Source organism: Embiotoca jacksoni, unplaced genomic scaffold (genome assembly GCF_022577435.1).
Source record: "Embiotoca jacksoni isolate LCO1_2020_lvr unplaced genomic scaffold, fEmbJac1.0.p SCAF_63, whole genome shotgun sequence".
Lineage (NCBI taxonomy): Eukaryota > Metazoa > Chordata > Actinopteri > Embiotocidae > Embiotoca > Embiotoca jacksoni.
Window position 1 is genome coordinate 193,670 of NW_027185418.1, and position 20,347 is coordinate 214,016.

General features: G+C 38.8%; 2 protein-coding genes and 1 long non-coding RNA gene across 5 annotated transcripts; all 3 read left to right on the forward strand.

Moving 5' to 3' along the window:
* The first annotated feature begins 130 nt into the window (after nucleotides 1-130).
* LOC138213703 (macrophage mannose receptor 1-like) lies at nucleotides 131-12,228 on the forward strand. Its single transcript, XM_069174947.1, has 15 exons — nucleotides 131-405; nucleotides 765-2,333; nucleotides 2,588-2,665; nucleotides 3,639-3,743; nucleotides 4,476-4,802; nucleotides 4,893-5,059; nucleotides 5,188-5,300; nucleotides 5,377-5,490; nucleotides 10,147-10,211; nucleotides 10,448-10,516; nucleotides 10,623-10,712; nucleotides 10,886-11,104; nucleotides 11,195-11,361; nucleotides 11,490-11,602; nucleotides 11,679-12,228. Exons 2-15 carry the CDS (start codon nucleotides 2,270-2,272, stop codon nucleotides 11,800-11,802), a joined length of 1,815 nt encoding a protein of 604 aa, XP_069031048.1. The 5' UTR covers nucleotides 131-405; nucleotides 765-2,269; the 3' UTR covers nucleotides 11,803-12,228.
* On the forward strand, nucleotides 6,548-9,803 carry LOC138213718 (uncharacterized). The gene is made up of 3 exons (XR_011179549.1): nucleotides 6,548-6,778; nucleotides 8,905-9,049; nucleotides 9,251-9,803. It is a non-coding gene; the product is annotated as an uncharacterized lncRNA (long non-coding RNA).
* Nucleotides 12,229-12,801: 573 nt separating the features above from the next.
* On the forward strand, nucleotides 12,802-20,310 carry LOC138213715 (CD209 antigen-like protein C). Of its 3 annotated transcripts, none has more exons than XM_069174967.1 (10): nucleotides 12,802-13,076; nucleotides 15,239-15,383; nucleotides 15,585-16,557; nucleotides 16,666-16,732; nucleotides 17,788-17,852; nucleotides 18,099-18,188; nucleotides 18,385-18,519; nucleotides 18,623-18,786; nucleotides 19,199-19,311; nucleotides 19,390-20,310. In XM_069174967.1, the coding sequence occupies exons 3-10, from the start codon at nucleotides 16,494-16,496 to the stop codon at nucleotides 19,523-19,525; spliced, it is 834 nt and encodes a 277-aa protein (XP_069031068.1). In that variant the 5' UTR covers nucleotides 12,802-13,076; nucleotides 15,239-15,383; nucleotides 15,585-16,493; the 3' UTR covers nucleotides 19,526-20,310. The 3 variants fall into 3 exon arrangements, with proteins under 3 accessions (XP_069031068.1, XP_069031070.1, XP_069031069.1); XM_069174969.1 differs by having other exon boundaries at nucleotides 15,585-15,665; XM_069174968.1 differs by lacking the exons at nucleotides 12,802-13,076; nucleotides 15,239-15,383; nucleotides 15,585-16,557; nucleotides 16,666-16,732 and having other exon boundaries at nucleotides 16,757-17,967.
* The last annotated feature ends 37 nt before the right edge of the window (nucleotides 20,311-20,347 follow it).

A 20,347-nucleotide genomic window follows, 5' to 3' on the forward strand; every position in this document is an offset into this window, starting at 1 on the left:
CACCGGGGGTCCTGGATTTGAGGGTGATGGAAGCTCTTCTCTGTCGAGGTCACGTGTTCTCCCATGTTCACTTAATTCTGGTAACGTTTAGTCGCCCAATTTACAGACGTTCCCTAAACGTCTCACCAAACCAGCTGGTGGTCTGAACGTAGCAGAGCCCTTAGCCCCCCCTCCCACTCTCTGAACCACGCACTCACCTACCGGAGACCCCGCAGCTAAGACAGGTGCAGGAGGCAGACAAGATTTGGAGCAAAGTCAGATATTTTGAGATTCCCAAGAGATATCGAGTGAATTTAACAGTATTGTAAGTGAGTTACATGCTGAGCTGCAGCGGAGCTGTCGAGGGAGAAGTTCTCACCGGGACGAACTCCGTCGGGCGTTTCTTCAATGAAGTGGATTATCCAGGTGAGTTGCTACCTGAGGTTATCTTGTTAACTCAGTTTGTGTCAGAGAGTTGGGAGTAATTTACTTTGAGGAACATAGCGAAGCAAAACCAGCCAGGATAACAACATTTTGGATGTTGTGAATGAAGCACATAACTCTGTGTGTGTGTGTTGAATTTTTGTTAAAGTTTCTGTATATGTTGTAAAAGTATGTTGATTGCCAAGTGTATTGTTTGAAATTGAGGCAAAATGAGATAATTTAGTCACAAGTGTTTAAAGTTGTGAAAGTTTTGTGTAAATCTAATGTGATGGAAAAAGAGGAAACTCTGACTATATGATGATGTTCTGCACACTTGTGTACAGGCTGTTTGGTTTTTTTAGGGATTCATCAAGTGACTACAAGCTGCTTCATCTGCTATCCTGTCTGGATCTTCACCGAGAAATATAAAGGATCCAGTTTTATTGGCACTTTGTTTTCTGAGATCTCAGAGTTGTTTTGGATTCAAACAAACAACCAGAAATCCGTTGGAAGAGACTAATTGTTGTTAAGAGCTGAAGTTGAGTTAATGTGAGATTTAAAGGTATTGTTCAAGTGAAATGGTTTAAATAATTCTGTAAATATATTCCCTCATCATTGAATCATTGGTTGTGTGTGTGCTTTGTGGGCTGGAGGTCTCATTGCTCTTGTATAGAGTTGCTACCACCAATCTCCTTACTCAACCGAGTAATTGAAATGAAGTGAACCGTAACCAAGGTAACCTGAAAAAAGCTTGGCCTGAACTGTTAAAGAACCTCAGATACTGATGTTACATAGATAGTAGTGCCAGGGTTAGCATCATAGATTACCCTTTAGTAAAAGATTACGTGCTGCAACAGCAAGGGTTACATTCACATGTGTCTGCAGGTGAGTCAGTTTGTCTGCGTGTTGATGCTGTTCTTTTCCTGCCTGTTATGCAGTGCATGCTGGGATAAACTCTGATGATCAAAGTCACTTACATTTGATAAAAGACGGTGGTGAAATGTAACCAAGTACATCTACTCAAATACTTAAGTACAAATTTGAGATACTTGTACTTTTACTTTAGTATTTCCTGTTGTGAAGCTTCATACTTCTATTCGACCACGTATCAGAGATTTGACAGCTTTAGTTACTAGTTACTTTTAAGATTACAATTTTTCATACCCTTCCTGTTTTTCAGTGCTGTTACCTAAAATGCTGATCAAGTCAAAACCTGTTTTGCACTAATTGTTCTTCCTGGTCATCAAAAAGGATCAGTGGTCACTGTACACCGGGGGTCCTGGATTTGAGGGTGATGGAAGCTCTTCTCTGTCGAGGTGGGCGGCCATCTGCCTCCACGTGTTGGGATGAGGTGAGTGTATCTCTTAACACTGCTATACTCAGTATTACAGGAACATTTATACGTGCATCGACGGCCACAAAAGAGTTCAGACTGGAGCAATCTGCAGTAAAGGTGTGAGACCATGTGAGTAATGATGCAGAGAGAAAAAAAAAAAAAAACACAACACAGCAGATGGGTAAATTCATTTGGTTATTGGTGTTTTACACAAAACCAAGCAAACTTCCAAAGTCCTAGTTACATATTAGTAATCTTGTTATACCATGTTATATACTCATTGTAATAATATCTTTTATATCAAGCTGATTATGGAACAGGAACACAGTGTTGGCTTGAAGTTGACATCCGGACTGTCGTGCATGCAAATGACTTTCTCAGGAAAAGCAGAAGTTGATATATTTCAAGAATGTGACAGATTCGCCTCAACAGAAGAAACAACCACTTCTCTTCTTGTGAGTCTCTGTGGCTCAATTACAGTGGTACTTCTTTGACTACAATTCGGATAGACTCAACAGAAAGGTTGTAGTGATGGCGGAGGACGTTAACTACGCTTCAGTTGTATTCAAAAATAAGAACCGATCCCGACCGGAAGGTAAATCAACTTTTAAAAGTACAGAGCGACAAGAAAAGATATTCTCAGACTTTGTCTTCAGAAGAGAGTCTTTGTTTATGTGGCCCTCCTCATATTAAATATTAATTTATTGTTCTGGTGTAGGAGCAGGTTACATATTTAGCTCACTAAACCAAGCAGTTTGTCATTGTTCTTGATTTTTTTTTTCTTTTATCTCATTGTTGATTATAGTGAACTGTTAATATTTAACCACTGTACACTATTTAACCTTTCAGCTAAAAACAAAGAGGAAACTGTGTACGATGAAGTGAAGGTGAAAAAGAACTCAACCAAACAAAGTCCAGACACAAATGGTAAGTTGTAAAAGAACACAAAAACAAAACACAGGTGAGTCTGAGAACATTTGGTGCTGATATCGGCTTTGTGAAGTCAAACAAACAAACAAACAAACAAACACATGTAAAACTTCTGACTGACCGCCACGTTGTGGAATAATTGTTGTTTGTAATAAATTGGTTTATTTAAATCAACAGAAATCATTTAAGAAAAGTCAAAAGTGTATGATTGTGTAGTAGTTGATTTGTTAAACATTCAGTCAGGCAAGCTCCAAAATATGTGTTTGGACGGGTCACAATCTGTAAACTTTAGTGAACCCTTATCGACCGGAAACCCAAAATACGATTGAAATATGATTTAAGAGTTTTACAAATGTTCTTATAAATATATATTTTTAAGATTATCACCTTTACTTGAATGACAACTGATGACTATATTTTCAACATCTATCAATTCTTATCATATCTGAAGGACAGATTACTTCGCAAAAAATAAACAAACAATGAGACGCTTAAATACATTACAGCGTTATATTAGTCAATATTACTGGGTTGGCCTAATAGGAATGGAGGCTATGTCCACTTCTGCCTACAACCTGGTTCATCTGTAGCACAATGTCTGAAAGAATTGATATCAAACATTTGAGAAATTGTAAACCTTTCCTTTCAGTGTCCCACGTGAACATTAATAATACATAATGGCCATGAAGCGTTTCCTTTCTGATGATTTTCTGTTACAAAACATTGTTTTGTGTAAAAATGCAATCTCATGTTGAATTTAAGTTAATTTGAGGTTTTCACAGTCTGATTTAAAAGTTTTTATACTTCCTGTTTTAAACTTATTAAGTTTAAAATACCTTCTTTGGTAATGGCAAGGTAAAGAGGAAATGTTGGACTGAAAAAGACTGTAACTTTGGTTACCCACGTTATTTCATGAACTCCGACTTCTAAAGCCACGTATTTATATGTTTGTCTATCCGATTCCTGCCAGACAAGAAAGCAGACGGACGACGTCGCCACTATCGGCTCTTGGCTTGTTGCTTGGTGACTTTCTGTGTCATTTTGCTGTTGGGCATCATAGCAATCTGTGTCTACAGTAAGTATGTAAAACAGATAGTCCATGCACGAACTTAGACACAAGGCAAACCCTTATAGAATAATATTTCTTCTGTTACCATCATGTGATATCAGATTGTTTTACATATTATAAGTTTCTGCTTTTAGTTTTCTAAATCTGTCAAGAACAAAGTGAATTACTAGACACAATAATTCATGGTCAAATGTATGAAGATAGTATAACAGTTTTTTTTTATACAATATATATTTTCAGTACTGTGTAACCAATTATTGCACATTTTGCCTGAATAATAGCCATGTAATTCACCATGTTGGGAAACATCAGGCCAAATAATAAAACTACACCTGCTGTTGGGTTTCTTGGTAACATTGAAAAGTTTTAGAAAACGAAATCATTGGCTAAAATAAACAAAAAGTCCACAACATATTTACCATTAAGTTTTGTTTCAGTCATTTTTACTTAAAATTTCATTGTTAAGCTGTTTTGAGTGAATTTTGTATGAACCAATGGGGGAAGCTGTGAAATATTGAAAGATGGCTTAACACATTGTGAGTGTTGGTCTTTTTGTGGGTTTTTTGTTGTTCTCTGAAAAAGAACAAACACAATCTTAGCTTATAGCTCCCAAAAGGATGGCAAACCTGAAGTATAACAGACAGGAAGCAGCTTTGATCTGTGATGAAATAACAAAAGCAAAGTCAACAATACCAAAACTGCTTACTCTACTTTAAGATGCTCATTTTCATTTTGCAGTTGCTACATTCAGTCAGGAAAACAGCCAAACGACTCTTCTGGAAATGAATCGCAACCTGACAAACCTCAACAACGATTTAAGGGAGGACTACACCAATCTGACACGAGCCTCTGCTGTCTTAGAGAGCAAGGTCACAAATCTCACGGCAGAAAAGCACAACCTTACGATGAAAAACCAGGAGCTGGAGACACAAAACCAGGAGCTGGAGATGGAGAAGAGAAACCTTACAAATCAAATAAAGGACATGGAGGCAAAGGGGAATGAGCTCAACATCAGTCGAGCTCAGTGGAGCATTGATGCCTACTGTCCCAGAAAAGATGGTGGCGGTATGTTGGGATCCCATTAGTTATAAAAATATCGAATCTTGATATAACGAGACAGTAAAGTTGATTATTCGTTGATCTCTGTTATTTCAGCGCGACATTGTAAATCTTGTCAGTCGGGCTGGACTCTGTTCCAGTCCAGGTGCTATCTGGTTTTGGACTACAAGACTTTTACCAATCGGAAAACCTGGGAAGAAGCTCGAGAAAACTGCACGATAAGGAGTTCTGATTTGGTGGTTGTAGATAATGCTGAAGAAAAGGTAATGACAGCTTATATTAAATGAAAATGTATTTTCTGAAGATCTGAACACACGTTGAGTCTGTTGGTCACAGTGAGTTTATTAAAGTAAGTATATATATCTGTTCCCTTTTCCTCTGTTGTCCTCAGAAATATGTCAGTGATAACAGCTGGGGAAGTTCAGGAAACGAAGGGTACTGGATTGGACTGAAAGTTGAAGATGGAAAATGGAAGTGGGTCGATGGAAGTGATCTGGCTGACAGGTAAGAGACACATTTCTAAACACTTTGAATGATTAAATCTTGACTCTGGATCCAACTGATGTTTTTGTTTCCTCAGCTCCTGGATAGAAAACCCGACTGATGGTCACTGTGCAATTTCTGTAACTGACGACGGATGGAAATCAGTGAACTGTAACAACAGGAACAGATGGATCTGTGAACAGAAGTCTTTGTCTGTTTGAGTCAAACTTCAGAAGGTATCTTGATAGTCTGCAAAGATTAATCACAAGTAAAATAATGCCAACTGGCTAAATAATGTCAAAATATGAAGATTTCTAGTAATATCACGTTTAATATTTTTGGAAAAAACAAAACTTAGAAATAAAGTTAAAGTTTGCTTCTTTTAACAGCTGTTTGTTTAAGGTACTTTGTGTACATATTTGGAAAAAAACAAACAAACTTCAGATGTAATGTATAAATAGATATTAGAAAATATTTGTTTCCTGAATGTAATTTTTAACACTGTTGCCAGTGATTGGCCAACAGAGGGCGCTGCATTACTTCTCTACAAAATGCTTCCAAAGCTGTTTTCTTCAACATTTGTATTCTGATGTAAATAAGTCTTCACACGTTGAGGCAGCAGATAATGTTAGATATCTATTTAGAAGCAAATGCGTGTTTTTTTTATCCTGTTATGTTGACTAAAAATGCTATACTGAACAACAACATTTCTGTTTTCTTGTTTTTTTTCTAATCTCTCTCAAAAACTTCTCATTAAAAATGTCAGTAAGTTTTGATAAAGTCAGGATGAACTGCATTCTTCAGGATGATATAACAAGTTCAATCAGTATGAGGCAGGAACAGATCTGGTCTCAGTATGTTCACCACGTTTGGACCTCATTAATCAATCACACCGTCGACATCAGATCCAACAAATCTCCAGATTACAACAGGAAGTTCAATTTACCAGCCAAGCACATATTGTGTGTTTTACAAAGAGGGATTTCATGTTTGAATATCTTTTTCAGTGCTGTTACCTAAAATGCTGATCAAGTCAAAACCTGTTTTGCACTATTTTTCTTCCTGGTCATCAAAAAGGATCAGTGGTCACTGTACACCGGGGGTCCTGGATTTGAGGGTGATGGAAGCGCTTCACCGTCGAGGTCACGTGTTCTCACATGTTCACTTAATTCTGGTAACGTTTAGTCGCCCAATTTACAGACGTTCCCTAAACGTCTCACCAAACCAGCTGGTGGTCTGAACGTAGCAGAGCCCGTAGCCCCCCCTCCCACTCTCTGAACCACGCACTCACCTACCGGAGACCCCGCAGCTAAGACAGGTGCAGGAGGCAGACAAGATTTGGAGCAAAGTCAGATATTTTGAGATTCCCAAGAGATATCGAGTGAATTTAACAGTATTGTAAGTGAGTTACATGCTGAGCTGCAGCGGAGCTGTCGAGGGAGAAGTTCTCACCGGGACGAACTCCGTCGGGCGTTTCTTCAATGAAGTGGATTATCCAGGTGAGTTGCTACCTGAGGTTATCTTGTTAACTAAGTTTGTGTCAGAGAATTGGGAGTAATTTACTTTGAGGAACATAGCGAAGCAAAACCAGCCAGGATAACAACATTTTGGATGTTGTGAATGAAGCACATAACTGTGTGTGTGTGTGTGTGTGTGTGTGTGTGTGTTGAATTTTTGTTAAAGTTACTGTATATGTTGTAAAAGTATGTTGATTGCCAAGTGTATTGTTTGAAATTGAGGTAAAACGAGATAATTTAGTCACAAGTGTTTAAAGTCGTGAATGTTTTGTGTAAATCTAATGTGATGGAAAAAGAGGAAACTCTGACTATATGATGATGTTCTGCACACTTGTGTACAGGCTGTTTTTTTTTTTAGGGATTCATCAAGTGACTACGAGCTGCTTCATCTGCTATCCTGTCTGGATCTTCACCGAGAAATATAAAGGATCCAATTTTATTGGCACTTTGTTTTCTGAGATCTCAGAGTTGTTTTGGATTCAAACAAACAACCGGAAGTCCGTTGGAAGAGACTAATGGTGAACTGTTGAACGTTAAGGAACTTCCAAAGATATAAATGAGACCTACTTTGACTGACAACTGTAAAGGACTAAAACAGACTATTAAGATCTAACAACTGAATTATTTTGGGTTTAACAGAGTTCAGAGGTTTATACCTGATTTCAGTGACATTATTTGACATAATATGCAATTCAATGGTTGTTTATCCAATTTTGTTACGCAGTTATTTGAGTTAAAGTTGCTGTAAGTTGGACCTTTAAACAGTTTCTCATCCGTCTTCAGCTCATGTTTTTTTAGGCGAGGCTAAAAGGTCGCTTCAGTACGTCACCGATCTACCGCACAGACGGTTTATATAACCTTCTGCATGGCTCCTCCTCTCACGGTGAAAGGCTATAAAAGCCTGGAGCTCATTTGCATAAGAGGTCATCCCACTCTGCCGTAGTCAGATTGTTATTGTCCATCAGCTGGCTGCTACAGGACGTCTCCCTCCACCCGCAAGTGAATCTTTCCTGGAAGCAAGAACCTCCAAAGCAGCGCCGCATCGCTGTTTAAATTCCCTACTGATGAAGAAAGGAAAAAGAGGCGGATTGATTTCGTGAAGAGCCTCGCTAAAGGAGACGTTAGGATCGACACCAACAGCCGCCTCTGCAGGGACCGTTTCACAGAAGACAGTTTCAACTTGGACCGGAGACGGATGCAGTTCACGGACACACGGCTTCTCCTGCAGCTCGGAGCCGAACCGAGCTTCACCCTCCCGGCCGTTCGTCCTCCGGTCGCACCGGCACCGTCCGCCGCCGCCAGCAGTCCACCACTCAGCGGAAGTTCTGTGTGCTTGTTATAATTATACCAGATAACTTTTCCACAGTGACTCTGCTACATTTAGTCCTCGGTGCAAACCGCTAACGTGATTTTACTCGGTGTAGAATAACTTTATCTTCATGAAATGGGAGCTAATGTGCTAATTAGCTTCTATTGAGTTTGTAGCAGAGTTCAGAGGAAAATGCTCCGAAAACAGCAGAATTTTTTAGGCATGTCAATATAGCTCCGATAAGGAACTATAATATATGTAACTCTGTATTTTACATGTCGGGGTGATGGTAAACATGGACCAGAGGAGATCTAGTCCTCCCCATTAATGAGGGTTGTTGATTTTGTACTCCGGTGTAACGTTACAATCAGCGACCCTCTCGGTTACATGTACCGGTACCGGTCGGGATAAATGAGCCCAACTACATGTGGAGGAGGAGGAGGAGGAGGTGGAGGCACATCAGTGAAGGAGAAAGACTTACATCTCAACCTGAGCAGGTTCAAAGTTTGAATTGACGTGATATAATGAATTAACATGTGATGTCATGAATTAACATGTGATGTAATGCAGCGTTGTTCATGTTACAGTCGTTACAGAACTAAATCAACTCCTCCATTCTTATTATCTCCACTATTGTAATGCAGGTGCGTTAGAAGTAGTTGGAGACTCACTGTCTTCTGTCTCTGGTGTCCAGTTTGACTCCTGTGTTACAGCTCAGGGGGACAAGCTTCATTTATATGCATCTGTATGTTTCACTCATTGGACAAATAAATTCTGATTCTATTGTGTTTTCCCAAAGCAGGCTGCTCCATCCAGCAGAGAGACAGAGTACCAGTGGGACATCATGCATAAAGTCACCGAGATGTTGGATGTCAGACGGACCGCTTAGTGGGGAAAAGAACTGCAGCCACAGGACTGTCCTACAGGACACTGAACACCTCCCAGTGAGTGGGTGGAGCTTCAGCTCCTTCAGGACACGCCCCCCCAGTCTCAGAGCAGAGAAGACTGATGATTTTCTCACGATTTCAAAGCCTACTTTAATATACTTGTCGGTGTTTTTTTCATTCAAATTTGGATGGGTAGTTAACAACCCATACTTCTGTGGTGTGATGAACTTAAAACTCATTTTCATTTCTACTTTACAGCATCTTTAAGTAAAGGACCTGAATACTTCTTCCAGCACTGATGAACTGCAGCAGCCTGAGAAGATGCTGCAGACACACTGTGTGAGTCCAAACTATTTATAGAGAAGACTTCTCATCACAACTGGGCATTAGTTTCTCAGCAAACACCAACTGTCACACCTTCAAACAGAACTAAAACCCACATGCTTCTCTATCAAGATTAAAACTGGTATTTTAAACTTTGTACATGACTCAGACTTACTTTAAAAAGTCCAGACGTTCCTCTATCTGCAAGGAGGGTAAACATTTCTCACGCTTTTCACCTACACTCTTTTGTGTAGCAGAATCATGTTTCTGTAATGCATGATGCCTTTTTAAAGCACAACAACACAGTGTAACTTTGGCATTAAATACATTTGAAGAGTAAAAAAAAAAAATCCTTTTCATCTTTACATTTATTTCCATGATTTTTCCAGGCTGCCGAGCACATTGGGAGTGATTCTATAAATACGGACTAATTTGCTGCAGATATTTAAACATTTGTGTTTGATCGGTGTCGTTGGAGATCAGCGTGTGGATGTGTTCTGTATCTGAATTTTAAATGGCAGTCCATCCAGGCTGGTCAGCTTACCTGAATTCAGACATTTATTCAATCATCATTGGTCAGAAAAACAACATGTAACACAATCATATTACTGATTGATTTCTGCTTCGATGAAATAAAAAACTGTATATTTTAGAAATAAAATTCAACAGAGAAAACTTCCCCTCACAACAACTGACCACAAGTTTTAAAATAGAGACTCAACTTCAAAAACCCACAAACTTCCCTGTAAAGTTGAACATCACTGCACCAGCGTTTCCATTTCAGCCTTCATATGCAGCTCGATCGCTGGTGAACTTGATGCTTTTTCCAGGATGAACAGAAAAACACAGACGCTGACGGTCAATGTTAGAAATCCAAATGTTTCTTTATCTGCAGGTAGGATGCTTTCTGACAGATTCAAACTTCACAAGCGTCTCATCTTTTGTGAAGCAGAATCTTGTTTTATTCATTTTCATAATGATGAGCATAACGACACTTTGGTCAAATTAATTTGAGATGTCACGATTGACTTTATGTTTTAATTTGTATCATGATTTTCTCAGTCTGCTGATTCTGGAAATAATGTTTAATTTACTGCAGATCTTTGAGAACTTATGTTTGATTTGTTTCAGAGGAACTTGAAGAAGGTGACTATGAAAATTCACCAGTTTATACTGTGGACAAAATAACAGCCACTGCAGGTTATTAACACAATTTACTGCTGAACTATTATAACAGCAGATTGAACTGTTTTAAAGTTTCATGTTGATTCGTTTCAGCTAAAAAAAAAATTACTTTTTCTTTCAGACAAGAAGTCTCCCTTTTTCACTCATTCTTTTCCAACAATAACAGTGAGTTGGTTGATACTGTTTGTTATTGTGGCCCTTCGAATATATTGTAAGTATAACTCAAAAGTAAACAAATATTTCTATGTCGTTATTGTGAAATAATTCTGAACAAAAATGCATTTTATCTGACTTTCAATTTACGTCAAACTTGTTTGATTTTTGTTAATTTGTTGTCCAATATCAGCTCACTGCCAACTATCTTCCTGTACGTTTGACCTTAAGTTACCTCGGTCATTTCTGAAAACAACGCCAAGCTGACGGCAGAAAAGATGAACCTGGAGAAACAAAACCAGGAGCTGGAGACACAAAACCAGGAGCTGGAGATGGAGAAGAGAAACCTTACAAATCAAATAAAGGACATGGAGGCAAAGGGGAATGAGCTCAACACCAGTCGAGCTCAGTGGATCATTGATGCCTACTGTCCCAGAAAAGATGGTGGCGGTATGTTGGGATCCCATTAGTTATAAAAATATTCAATCCTGATATAACGAGACAGTAAAGTTGATTATTAGTTGATCTCTGTTATTTCAGGAAGACAGTGTAAATCTTGTCAGCCGGGCTGGACTCTGGTCCAGTCCAGGTGCTATGTGGTTTTGGACTACAAGACTTCTACCGATCGGAAAACCTGGGAAGAAGCTCGAGAAAACTGCAAAATAAGGAGTTCTGATTTGGTGGTTGTAGATAATGCAGAAGAAAAGGTAAAAACCGCTTATATTAAATGAAAATGTATTTTCTGACGATCTGAACACACGATGAGTCTGTTGGTCACAGTGAGTTTATTAAAGTATGTAAATATCTCTGATCCCTTTTCCTCTGTTGTCCTCAGAAATATGTCCGTTATATCAGCTGGAGAAGTTCAGGAAACAAAGGGTACTGGATTGGACTGAAAGTTGAAGATGGAAAATGGAAGTGGGTCGATGGAAGTGATCTGGCTAACAGGTAAGACACACATTTCAAAACACTTTAAATGATAAAATCTTGACTCAAGATCCAATTGACGTTTTTGTTTCCTCAGCTCCAGGATAGAAAACCCGACTGATGGTCACTGTGCAATTTCTCACCAAACTCTAAGATGGAAATCAGTGAACTGTAACGACACGAACAATTGGATCTGTGAACAGAAGGCTTTGTCTGTTTGAGTCAAACGTCAGAAAGTAACTTGATAGTCTGCAAAGATTAATCTCATGTAAGATAATGCCAACTGGCTTAATAATGTCAAAATATAAAGATTTAAGGTCATATTACATTTAATCTTTTTGTAAAAAACAAAACTTGGAAATAAAGTTAAAGTGTGCAACTTTTAACAGCTGTTTGTTTTGGTACTTTGTGTACATATTTGAAAAAAAAAAAAAAACCTCAGATGTAATGTATAAATAGATATTAGAAAATATTTGTTTCCTGCAAGTAGTTTTTAACACTGTTTCCGCTGATTGGCCAACAGAGGGCGCTGCATTACTTCTCAACAAAATGCTTCCAAAGCTGTTTTCTTCAACATTTGTATTCTGATGTAAATAAGTCTTCACACGTTGAGGCAGCAGATAATGTTAGATATCTATTTTGAAGAAAATGCGTGTTTTTATCCTGTTATGTTGAATAAAAATGTTAAACTGAACAACAATATTTCGGTTTTCTTGTTTATTTTCTAATCTCTCTCAAAAACTTCTCATTAAAAATGTCAGTATGTTTTGATAAAGTCAGGATGAACTGCATTCTTCAGGATGATATAACAAGTTCAATCAGTATGAGGCAGGAACAGATCTGGTCTCAGTATGTTCACCACGTTTGGACCTCATTAATCAATCACACCGTCGACATCAGCTCCAACAAATCTCCAGATTACAACAGGAAGTTCAATTTATCAGCCAAGCACATATTGTGTGTTTTACAAAGAGGGATTTCATGTTTGAATATCTTTTTCAGTGCTGTTACCTAAAATGCTGATCAAGTCAAAACCTGTTTTGAGTTCATTTTTCTTCCTGGTCATAAAAAAGGATCAGTGGTCACTGTACACCGGGGGTCCTGGATTTGAGGGTGATGGAAGCTCTTCTCTGTCGAGGTCACGTGTTCTCCCATGTTCACGTAACCCGGGTAACTTTCAGTCGCCCAATTTACAGACGTTCCCTAAACGTCTCACCAAACCAGCTGGTGGTCTGAACGTAGCAGAGCCCTTAGCCCCCCCTCCCACTCTCTGAACCACGCACTCACCTACCGGAGACCCCGCAGCTAAGACAGGTGCAGGAGGCAGACAAGATTTGGAGCAAAGTCAGATATTTTGAGATTCCCAAGAGATATCGAGTGAATTTAACAGTATTGTAAGTGAGTTACATGCTGAGCTGCAGCGGAGCTGTCGAGGGAGAAGTTCTCACCGGGACGAACTCCGTCGGGCGTTTCTTCAATGAAGTGGATTATCCAGGTGAGTTGCTACCTGAGGTTATCTTGTTAACTAAGTTTGTGTCAGAGAATTGGGAGTAATTTACTTTGAGGAACATAGCGAAGCAAAACCAGCCAGGATAACAACATTTTGTATGATGTGAATGAAGCACATAGCTGTGTGTGTGTGTGTGTGTGTGTGTGTGTGTGTGTGTGTGTGTGTGTTGAATTTTTGTTAAAGTTACTGTATATGTTGTAAAAGTATGTTGATTGCCAAGTGTATTGTTTGAAATTGAGGTAAAACGAGATAATTTAGTCACAAGTGTTTAAAGTCGTGAATGTTTTGTGTAAATCTAAGGTGATGGAAAAAGAGGAAACTCTGACTATATGATGATGTTCTGCACACTTGTGTACAGGCTGTTTTTTTTTTTTAGGGATTCATCAAGTGACTACGAGCTGCTTCATCTGCTATCCTGTCTGGATCTTCACCGAGAAATATAAAGGATCCAATTTTATTGGCACTTTGTTTTCCGAGATCTCAGAGTTGTTTTGGATTCAAACAAACAACCGGAAATCCGTTGGAAGAGACTAATGGTGAACTGTTGAACGTTAAGGAACTTCCAAAGATATAAATGAGACCTACTTTGACTGACAACTGTAAAGGACTAAAACAGACGATTAAGATCTAACAACTGAATTATTTTGGGTTTAACAGAGTTCAGAGGTTTATACCTGATTTTAGTTACATTATTTGACATAATATGCAATTCAATGGTTGTTTATCCAATTTTGTTACGCAGTTATTTGAGTTAAAGTTGCTGTAAGTTGGACCTTTAAACAGTTTCTCATCCGTCTTCAGCTCAGGTTTTTTTAGGCGGGGCTAAAAGGTCGCTTCAGTACGTCACCGATCTACCGCACAGACGGTTTATATAACCTTCTGCATGGCTCCTCCTCTCACGGTGAAAGGCTATAAAAGCCTGGAGCTCATTTGCATAAGAGGTCATCCCACTCTGCCGTAGTCAGATTGTTATTGTCCATCAGCTGGCTGCTGCAGGACGTCTCCCTCCACCCGCAAGTGAATCTTTCCTGGAAGCAAGAACCTCCAAAGCAGCGCCGCATCGCCATTTAAATTCCCTACTGATGAAGAAAGGAAAAAGAGGCGGATTGATTTCGTGAAGAGCCTCGCTAAAGGAGACGTTAGGATCGACACCAACAGCCGCCTCTGCAGGGACCATTTCACAGAGGACAGTTTTAACTTGGACCGGAGACGGATGCAGTTCACGGACACACGGCTTCTCCTGCAGCTCGGAGCCGAACCGAGCTTCACCCTCCCGGCCGTTCGTCCTCCGGTCGCACCGGCACCGTCCGCCGCCGCCAGCAGTCCACCACTCAGCGGAAGTTCTGTGTGCTTGTTGTAATTATACCAGATAACTTTTCCACAGTGACTCTGCTACATTTAGTCCTCGGTGCAAACCGCTAACGTGATTTTACTCGGTGTAGAATAACTTTATCTTCATGAAATGGGAGCTAATGTGCTAATTAGCTTCTATTGAGTTCGTAGCAGAGTTCAGAGGAAAATGCTCCGAAAACAGCAGATTTTTTTTTACACGTGTCAATAAAGCTCCGATAAGGAACTATAATATATGTAACTCTGTATTTTACATGTCGGGTGATGGTAAACATGGACCAGAGGAGATCTAGTCCTCCTGATTAATGAGGGTTGTTGATTTTGTACTCCGGTGTAACGTTACAATCAGCGACCCTCTTGGTTACATGTACCGGTACCGGTCGGGATAAACGAGCCCAACTACATGTGGAGGAGGAAGAGGAGGAGGTGGAGGCACATCAGTGAAAGAGAAAGACTTTCATCTCAACCTGAGCAGGTTCAAAGTTTGAATTAACGTGATGTAATGAATTAACATGTAATATAATGAATTAACATGTGATGTCATGAATTAACATGTGATGTAATGCAGCGTTGTTCATGTTACAGTCGTTACAGAACTAAATCAACTCCTCCATTCTTATTATCTCCACTATTGTAATGCAGGTGCGTTAGAAGTAGTTGGAGACTCACTGTCTGCTGCCTCTGGTGTCCAGTTTGACTCCTGTGTTACAGCTCAGGGGGACAAGCTTCATTTATATGCATCTGTATGTTTCACTCATTGGACAAATAAATTCTGATTCTATTGTGTTTTCCCAAAGCAGGCTGCTCCATCCAGCAGAGAGACAGAGGACCAGTGGGACATCATGCATAAAGTCAAGGAGAGGTTGGATGTCAGACGGACCGCTTAGTGGGGAAAAGAACTGCAGCCACAGGACTGTCCTACAGGACACTGAACACCTCCCAGTGAGTGGGCGGAGCTTCAGCTCCTTCAGGACACGCCCCCCCAGTCTCAGAGCAGAGAAGACTGATGATTTTCTCACGAGTTCAAATCCTACTTTAATATACTTGTCGGTGTTTTTTTCATTCAAATTTGGATGGGTAGTTAACAACCCATACTTCTGTGGTGTGATGAACTTAAAACTCATTTTCATTTCTACTTTACAGCATCTTTAAGTAAAGGACCTGAATACTTCTTCCAGCACTGATGAACTGCAGCAGCCTGAGAAAATGCTGCAGACACACTGTGTGAGTTCAAACCATTTATAAATAAGACTTCTCATCACAACTGGGCATTAGTTTCTCACCAAACACCAACTGTCGCAACTTCAAAACAGAACTAAAAACCACATGCTTCTCTATCAAGATTAAAACTGGTATTTTAAACTTGGTACACAACTCAGACTTACTTTAAAAAGTCCAGACGTTCCTCTATCTGCAAGGAGAGTAAACATTTCTCACGCTTTTCACCTACACTCTTTTGTGTAGCAGAATCATATTTCTGTAATGCATGATGACTTTTTAAAGCACAACAACACAGTGTAACTTTGGCAGCAATTACATTTGAAGAGTTAAAAAAAAAAATCCTTTTCATCTTTACATTTACTACCATGATTTTTCCAGGCTGCCGAGCACATTGGGAGTGATTCTATAAATACGGACTAATTTGCAGCAGATGTTTAAACATTTGTGTTTGATCGGTGCCGTTGGAGATCAGCGTGTGGATGTGTTCTGTGTCTGAATTTTAAATGGCAGTCCATCCAGGCTGGTCAGCTTACCTGAATTCAGACATTTATTCAATCATCATTGGTCAGAAAAACAACATGTAACACAATCATATTACTGATTGATTTCTGCTTTGATGAAATAAAAAACTGTATATTTTAGAAGTAAAATTCAACAGAGAAAACTTCCCCTCACAACAACTGACCACAAGTTTTTAAATAGAGACTCAACTTCAAAACACACCCAAAAACCCACAAACTTCCCTGTAAAGTTGAACATCACTGCACCAGCGTTTCCATTTCAGCCTTCATATGCAGCTCGATCGCTGGTGAACTTGATGCTTTTTCCAGGATGAACAGAAAAACACAGACGCTGACGGTCAATTTTAGAAATCCAAATGTTTCTTTATCTGCAGGTAGGTTGCTTTCTGACAGATTCATTTTGATTTTCCCTGTCTGCTTATTCTGGAAATAATGTTTAATTTACTGCAGATCTTTGAGAACTTATGTTTGATTTGTTTCAGAGAAACTTGAGGAAGGTGACTTTGAAAATGCAGCAGTTTTCACTGGACAAAATTCCAGCCACATCAGGTATGTTATTACTCGTGGGTTTTTTTTACGGTTTCAGAAAAACTTGTGAATGGCAGGAATGTAAATGCAGCAGATAAAAGTGGAAAGCTGAAGATGGAAAATGGAAGTGGGTCGTTGGAAGTGATCTGCCTGACAGGCAAAAGACGCATTTCGAAACACTTTGAATGATAAAATCATGACTCTTGACCTAACTGATGTTTTTTGTTTCCTAAGTCCCTGGATAGGAGAGCCGACTGATGGTCACTGTGCAATTTCTGTATATCATGGAATGAAATGGAAATCAGTGAACTGTAACAACAGGAACAGATGGTTCTGTGAAATGAAGGCTTTGTCTGTTTGAGTCAAACTTCAGATGGTTACTTGATTATCTGCAAGCATTAATTAAATGCAAAATAATGCCAACTGGCTTAATAATGTCAAAATATGAATATTTTTTATTTCACATTTCATTATTTTATAAAAATTAAAACTTAGAAGAAATATTTCAGTGAACATATAATATCATCAAATATTAGAACATAACCGTACTGTTTCTCTGACTGCTGAGACGATAGTTAAATAAAACAGTGACTGCTCAAACGGACACTCAACTCTTAACCAATAATAACTCTTGATGTGTCTTGTTAGCGATTCAGTGCTTACAGTTGCTATATCAGCAGAGAGCAACAGGACTGATCAGTTTCCTGTTTCCTTTCACATTTTACACTGTTAGATATTTCGAAGCTTATGTATGTTTTAGTCTGTAATAGTAAATACAAATGTTGCCAAATTCTTGTTGAGGACTTTTTCTTGTAAATTTAAGTTTTAATGAAGCGTTGCAGAAAAGCATTCATCATATAGCTTATCTGTAAAACGGATATGAGCCAACAGAAATACATGTTTTTAGACTTCCTTTCTGAAGAACATATTGCCGAGTCACAACCTCAAAGCAGAAGTAACGCAAGACCAACGTAGCTGACCAGACGCTTTCCTAACACCGATGACACAGTGCATGTCGAAACATTCCTTGGAGATCTGTTATCGGACTGTAACAGAATTTCAATCCGTTATTTTAGGATGAACAGAACAAAACTGGAGGCAACTGGTATCTTAAAACGCTCAAATGGATCGAACTCTGCAGGTAAGAGATTGTCTACACATGGCGAAGACAAGATTCAATTTCAACATCTACTTTTCCTCAATGAAAGAATCTGGATCTCTTAACAGAGCTATGGATAGAATGAGAGGCAGATCAGGTATACCGTAAAATGACACTGACCTCTCCAGAAAACTTCCTACACGCATGTTTAACTTTACTCACTTTAAAATTTGACAAATATTTTTAAAATATGATTGTTTTAACAACTGATTTCCTTTTGTTTGTTAGATAAGAGGCTATCCTGTGTCACTAAGTCTTTTCCATTAATAGCAGCGGGCTGGGGGATACTGTCATTACTCATTGGCCTTCGCGTCTACTGTGAGTATGAACTCAAAAGTTCCTCTGTCATCTACGTTCCTTACTGCAGGGCTTTAGTTCTCAGGGGTTTTCTTTAGGGGAAAGGAAGTGTGACTGAAAGTATACTCTAAATAAAATTGTCTGTTTAATTTTTTTTCCTTAGAGGCCGGACAAAAAAAAGAGAATACTCAAAACCTTCCTCTTTTTTTCACTGCAGTTACAGTTATCATGACTGAAAACAACAGGAAGTTGACTGCAGAAATACAGCAGCTGAGGAAGAGTGTAAGTGTGACTCAAGCTCAGTGGAGTGTAGACACCTACTGCCCAAAAACAGGGAAAAATGGCAGTAAAGGTAAAACTTCTGCAATCACGGCCAAACAAACAACCAAAAACAACAGAAATATTATCACGTCCAATCCTGTAATTCATCCCTTGATTTGTATCGTTTCCCTCAGGCAGACAGTGTAAAGCTTGTCAGAAAGAGTGGCATCACTTCCAGTCCAGCTGCTACGCATTTTATAACATCGATGGTCCTCATCAGATAAACTGGGAGGAGGCACAAAACAACTGCACAGCACAAAATGCAGATTTAGTTGTTATTGGAAGTCCTATGGAACAGGTAAAGTGAACAGAGTGGAAATTATGGAGATGACCCGAGAAGAACTTTTGTAAAAAGGAAATAGCTTAAAAAGACGTTTCTGTCAACTCGTGTATTCAAAAAAAGTAATTTTTTTTAAGTTTCAAGAGAATTAGCAAAAAATGTAATTTAAAATACATGGTTGCAAGCTGTAAAATTGCTTTATCAAAAAATATATTATTTTTCGAAAACTTCAACAAAACTTGCCATACATATTTTAAACGCCTACAATCTGCTATATATGTCCTTTTTTAAGAATTTTCTGTGAAAAAAAGATGGAGTAAAATATTTAATGGGGTTTGCTGACAGAATTTGAAGCTTTGGAAAATCAGCTCAGTGTTAGCCACAAAAATCACAGTTTACCCAATTCTGATCATCTTTTTGTGATCCTCAGGAATTTATCTCTAACCACAGTGGGAGCAGTTGGCGGAGCAGCGGCTACTGGATTGGCCTCATGGTGGAAACTGGGAGTTGGAAGTGGGTTGATGGAGGTGATCTGACTGCAGAGTAAGACCCAATATCTCAACACCATGAAAACTGTGTTCTCCTTTAGCCACAATCTAACCGTCATGTTGTTCCCCTCAGCTACTGGATACAGCAACCTGATGGCAACGCTCACTGTGCAATTTCTGTCAGAGAAAACTCTCCGATGGGTTGGCGCGCTTTGAACTGCAACAGCATAAACAGGTGGATCTGTGAAAGGGCGGCTTTATCTATCTAATCAACTTATGGTCTGTGCTGATTTTCAATGACATGTAACGTAATGTCACCTGGCTTGTTAGAAAATTAAGTTTCTTTGTTTTCGACATTTGCATACAACAAGTTTTTCAAATCTTTAATGTTTACAATGTGTGACTGAGTCAAGTATGTAAAAACCACAGTGGTGAGTGTAAGAGGTCAACAGGTGATTAATCATTTTAAATCAGCATTTGTTTACATTTTTTATCTCATATTAGAGGCACAGTTCAGTTTTAAATTATATTACCTGTACGTTAAGTCAGCACTTGCAACTGCAGAGACCAACAAACTGGTGACTGGATTTACGAAAGTCCTCCGTCATGTCATTGTTTTAAACATTGCTACTAACTAATATGGTATGAATTGTATCTAAAATACCATTTTTGACTGCAATTCATTTAATACATTTCCAGTGAGAGTTGGAGAGTGCAGTTGAAAAATTATTCCATCTCTCAAAATAGTCCAAGCAGATTCAAAGGAGAAAATATTGTTTATTGAGAACTTGCAAAAATGTCTTTTTACATAGTTTGTAAGAATTTCATAAAACCATTTTAAGTTCAAAATGTATCCCAAGTTATTTTCTGACTTTGTTTGGAGAAAGGGGCGATCAACTTGTGGTTTTGTTTGTGTTCTGAATTTTAATTTAGTGTTAATTTCAGTGCAATGTTGACACATCTGATAAATTTTGTTCTTTTTACCGGTCATATTAATATTTTAATATGAAGTTTCTCATTCAGACTTTGCAGTATCTTTTCAAGATGAATACAATAAAAATATCTATTTTCAAGCTGTTTCATGTGTTACT

Coding starts and splice junctions, on each gene's coding strand:
- LOC138213715 (XM_069174967.1), top strand. CDS start 16,494: ATGAACAGAAAAACACAGACGCTGACGGTCAATTTTAGAAATCCAAAT. Junction 16,558..16,665: donor AAATGTTTCTTTATCTGCAG/GTAGGTTGCTTT, acceptor GATTTGTTTCAG/AGAAACTTGAGGAAGGTGAC. Junction 19,312..19,389: donor GGAGGTGATCTGACTGCAGA/GTAAGACCCAAT, acceptor TGTTCCCCTCAG/CTACTGGATACAGCAACCTG.
- LOC138213703 (XM_069174947.1), top strand. CDS start 2,270: ATGGCGGAGGACGTTAACTACGCTTCAGTTGTATTCAAAAATAAGAAC. Junction 3,744..4,475: donor CATAGCAATCTGTGTCTACA/GTAAGTATGTAA, acceptor TTCATTTTGCAG/TTGCTACATTCAGTCAGGAA. Junction 11,105..11,194: donor TCCCAGAAAAGATGGTGGCG/GTATGTTGGGAT, acceptor CTGTTATTTCAG/GAAGACAGTGTAAATCTTGT.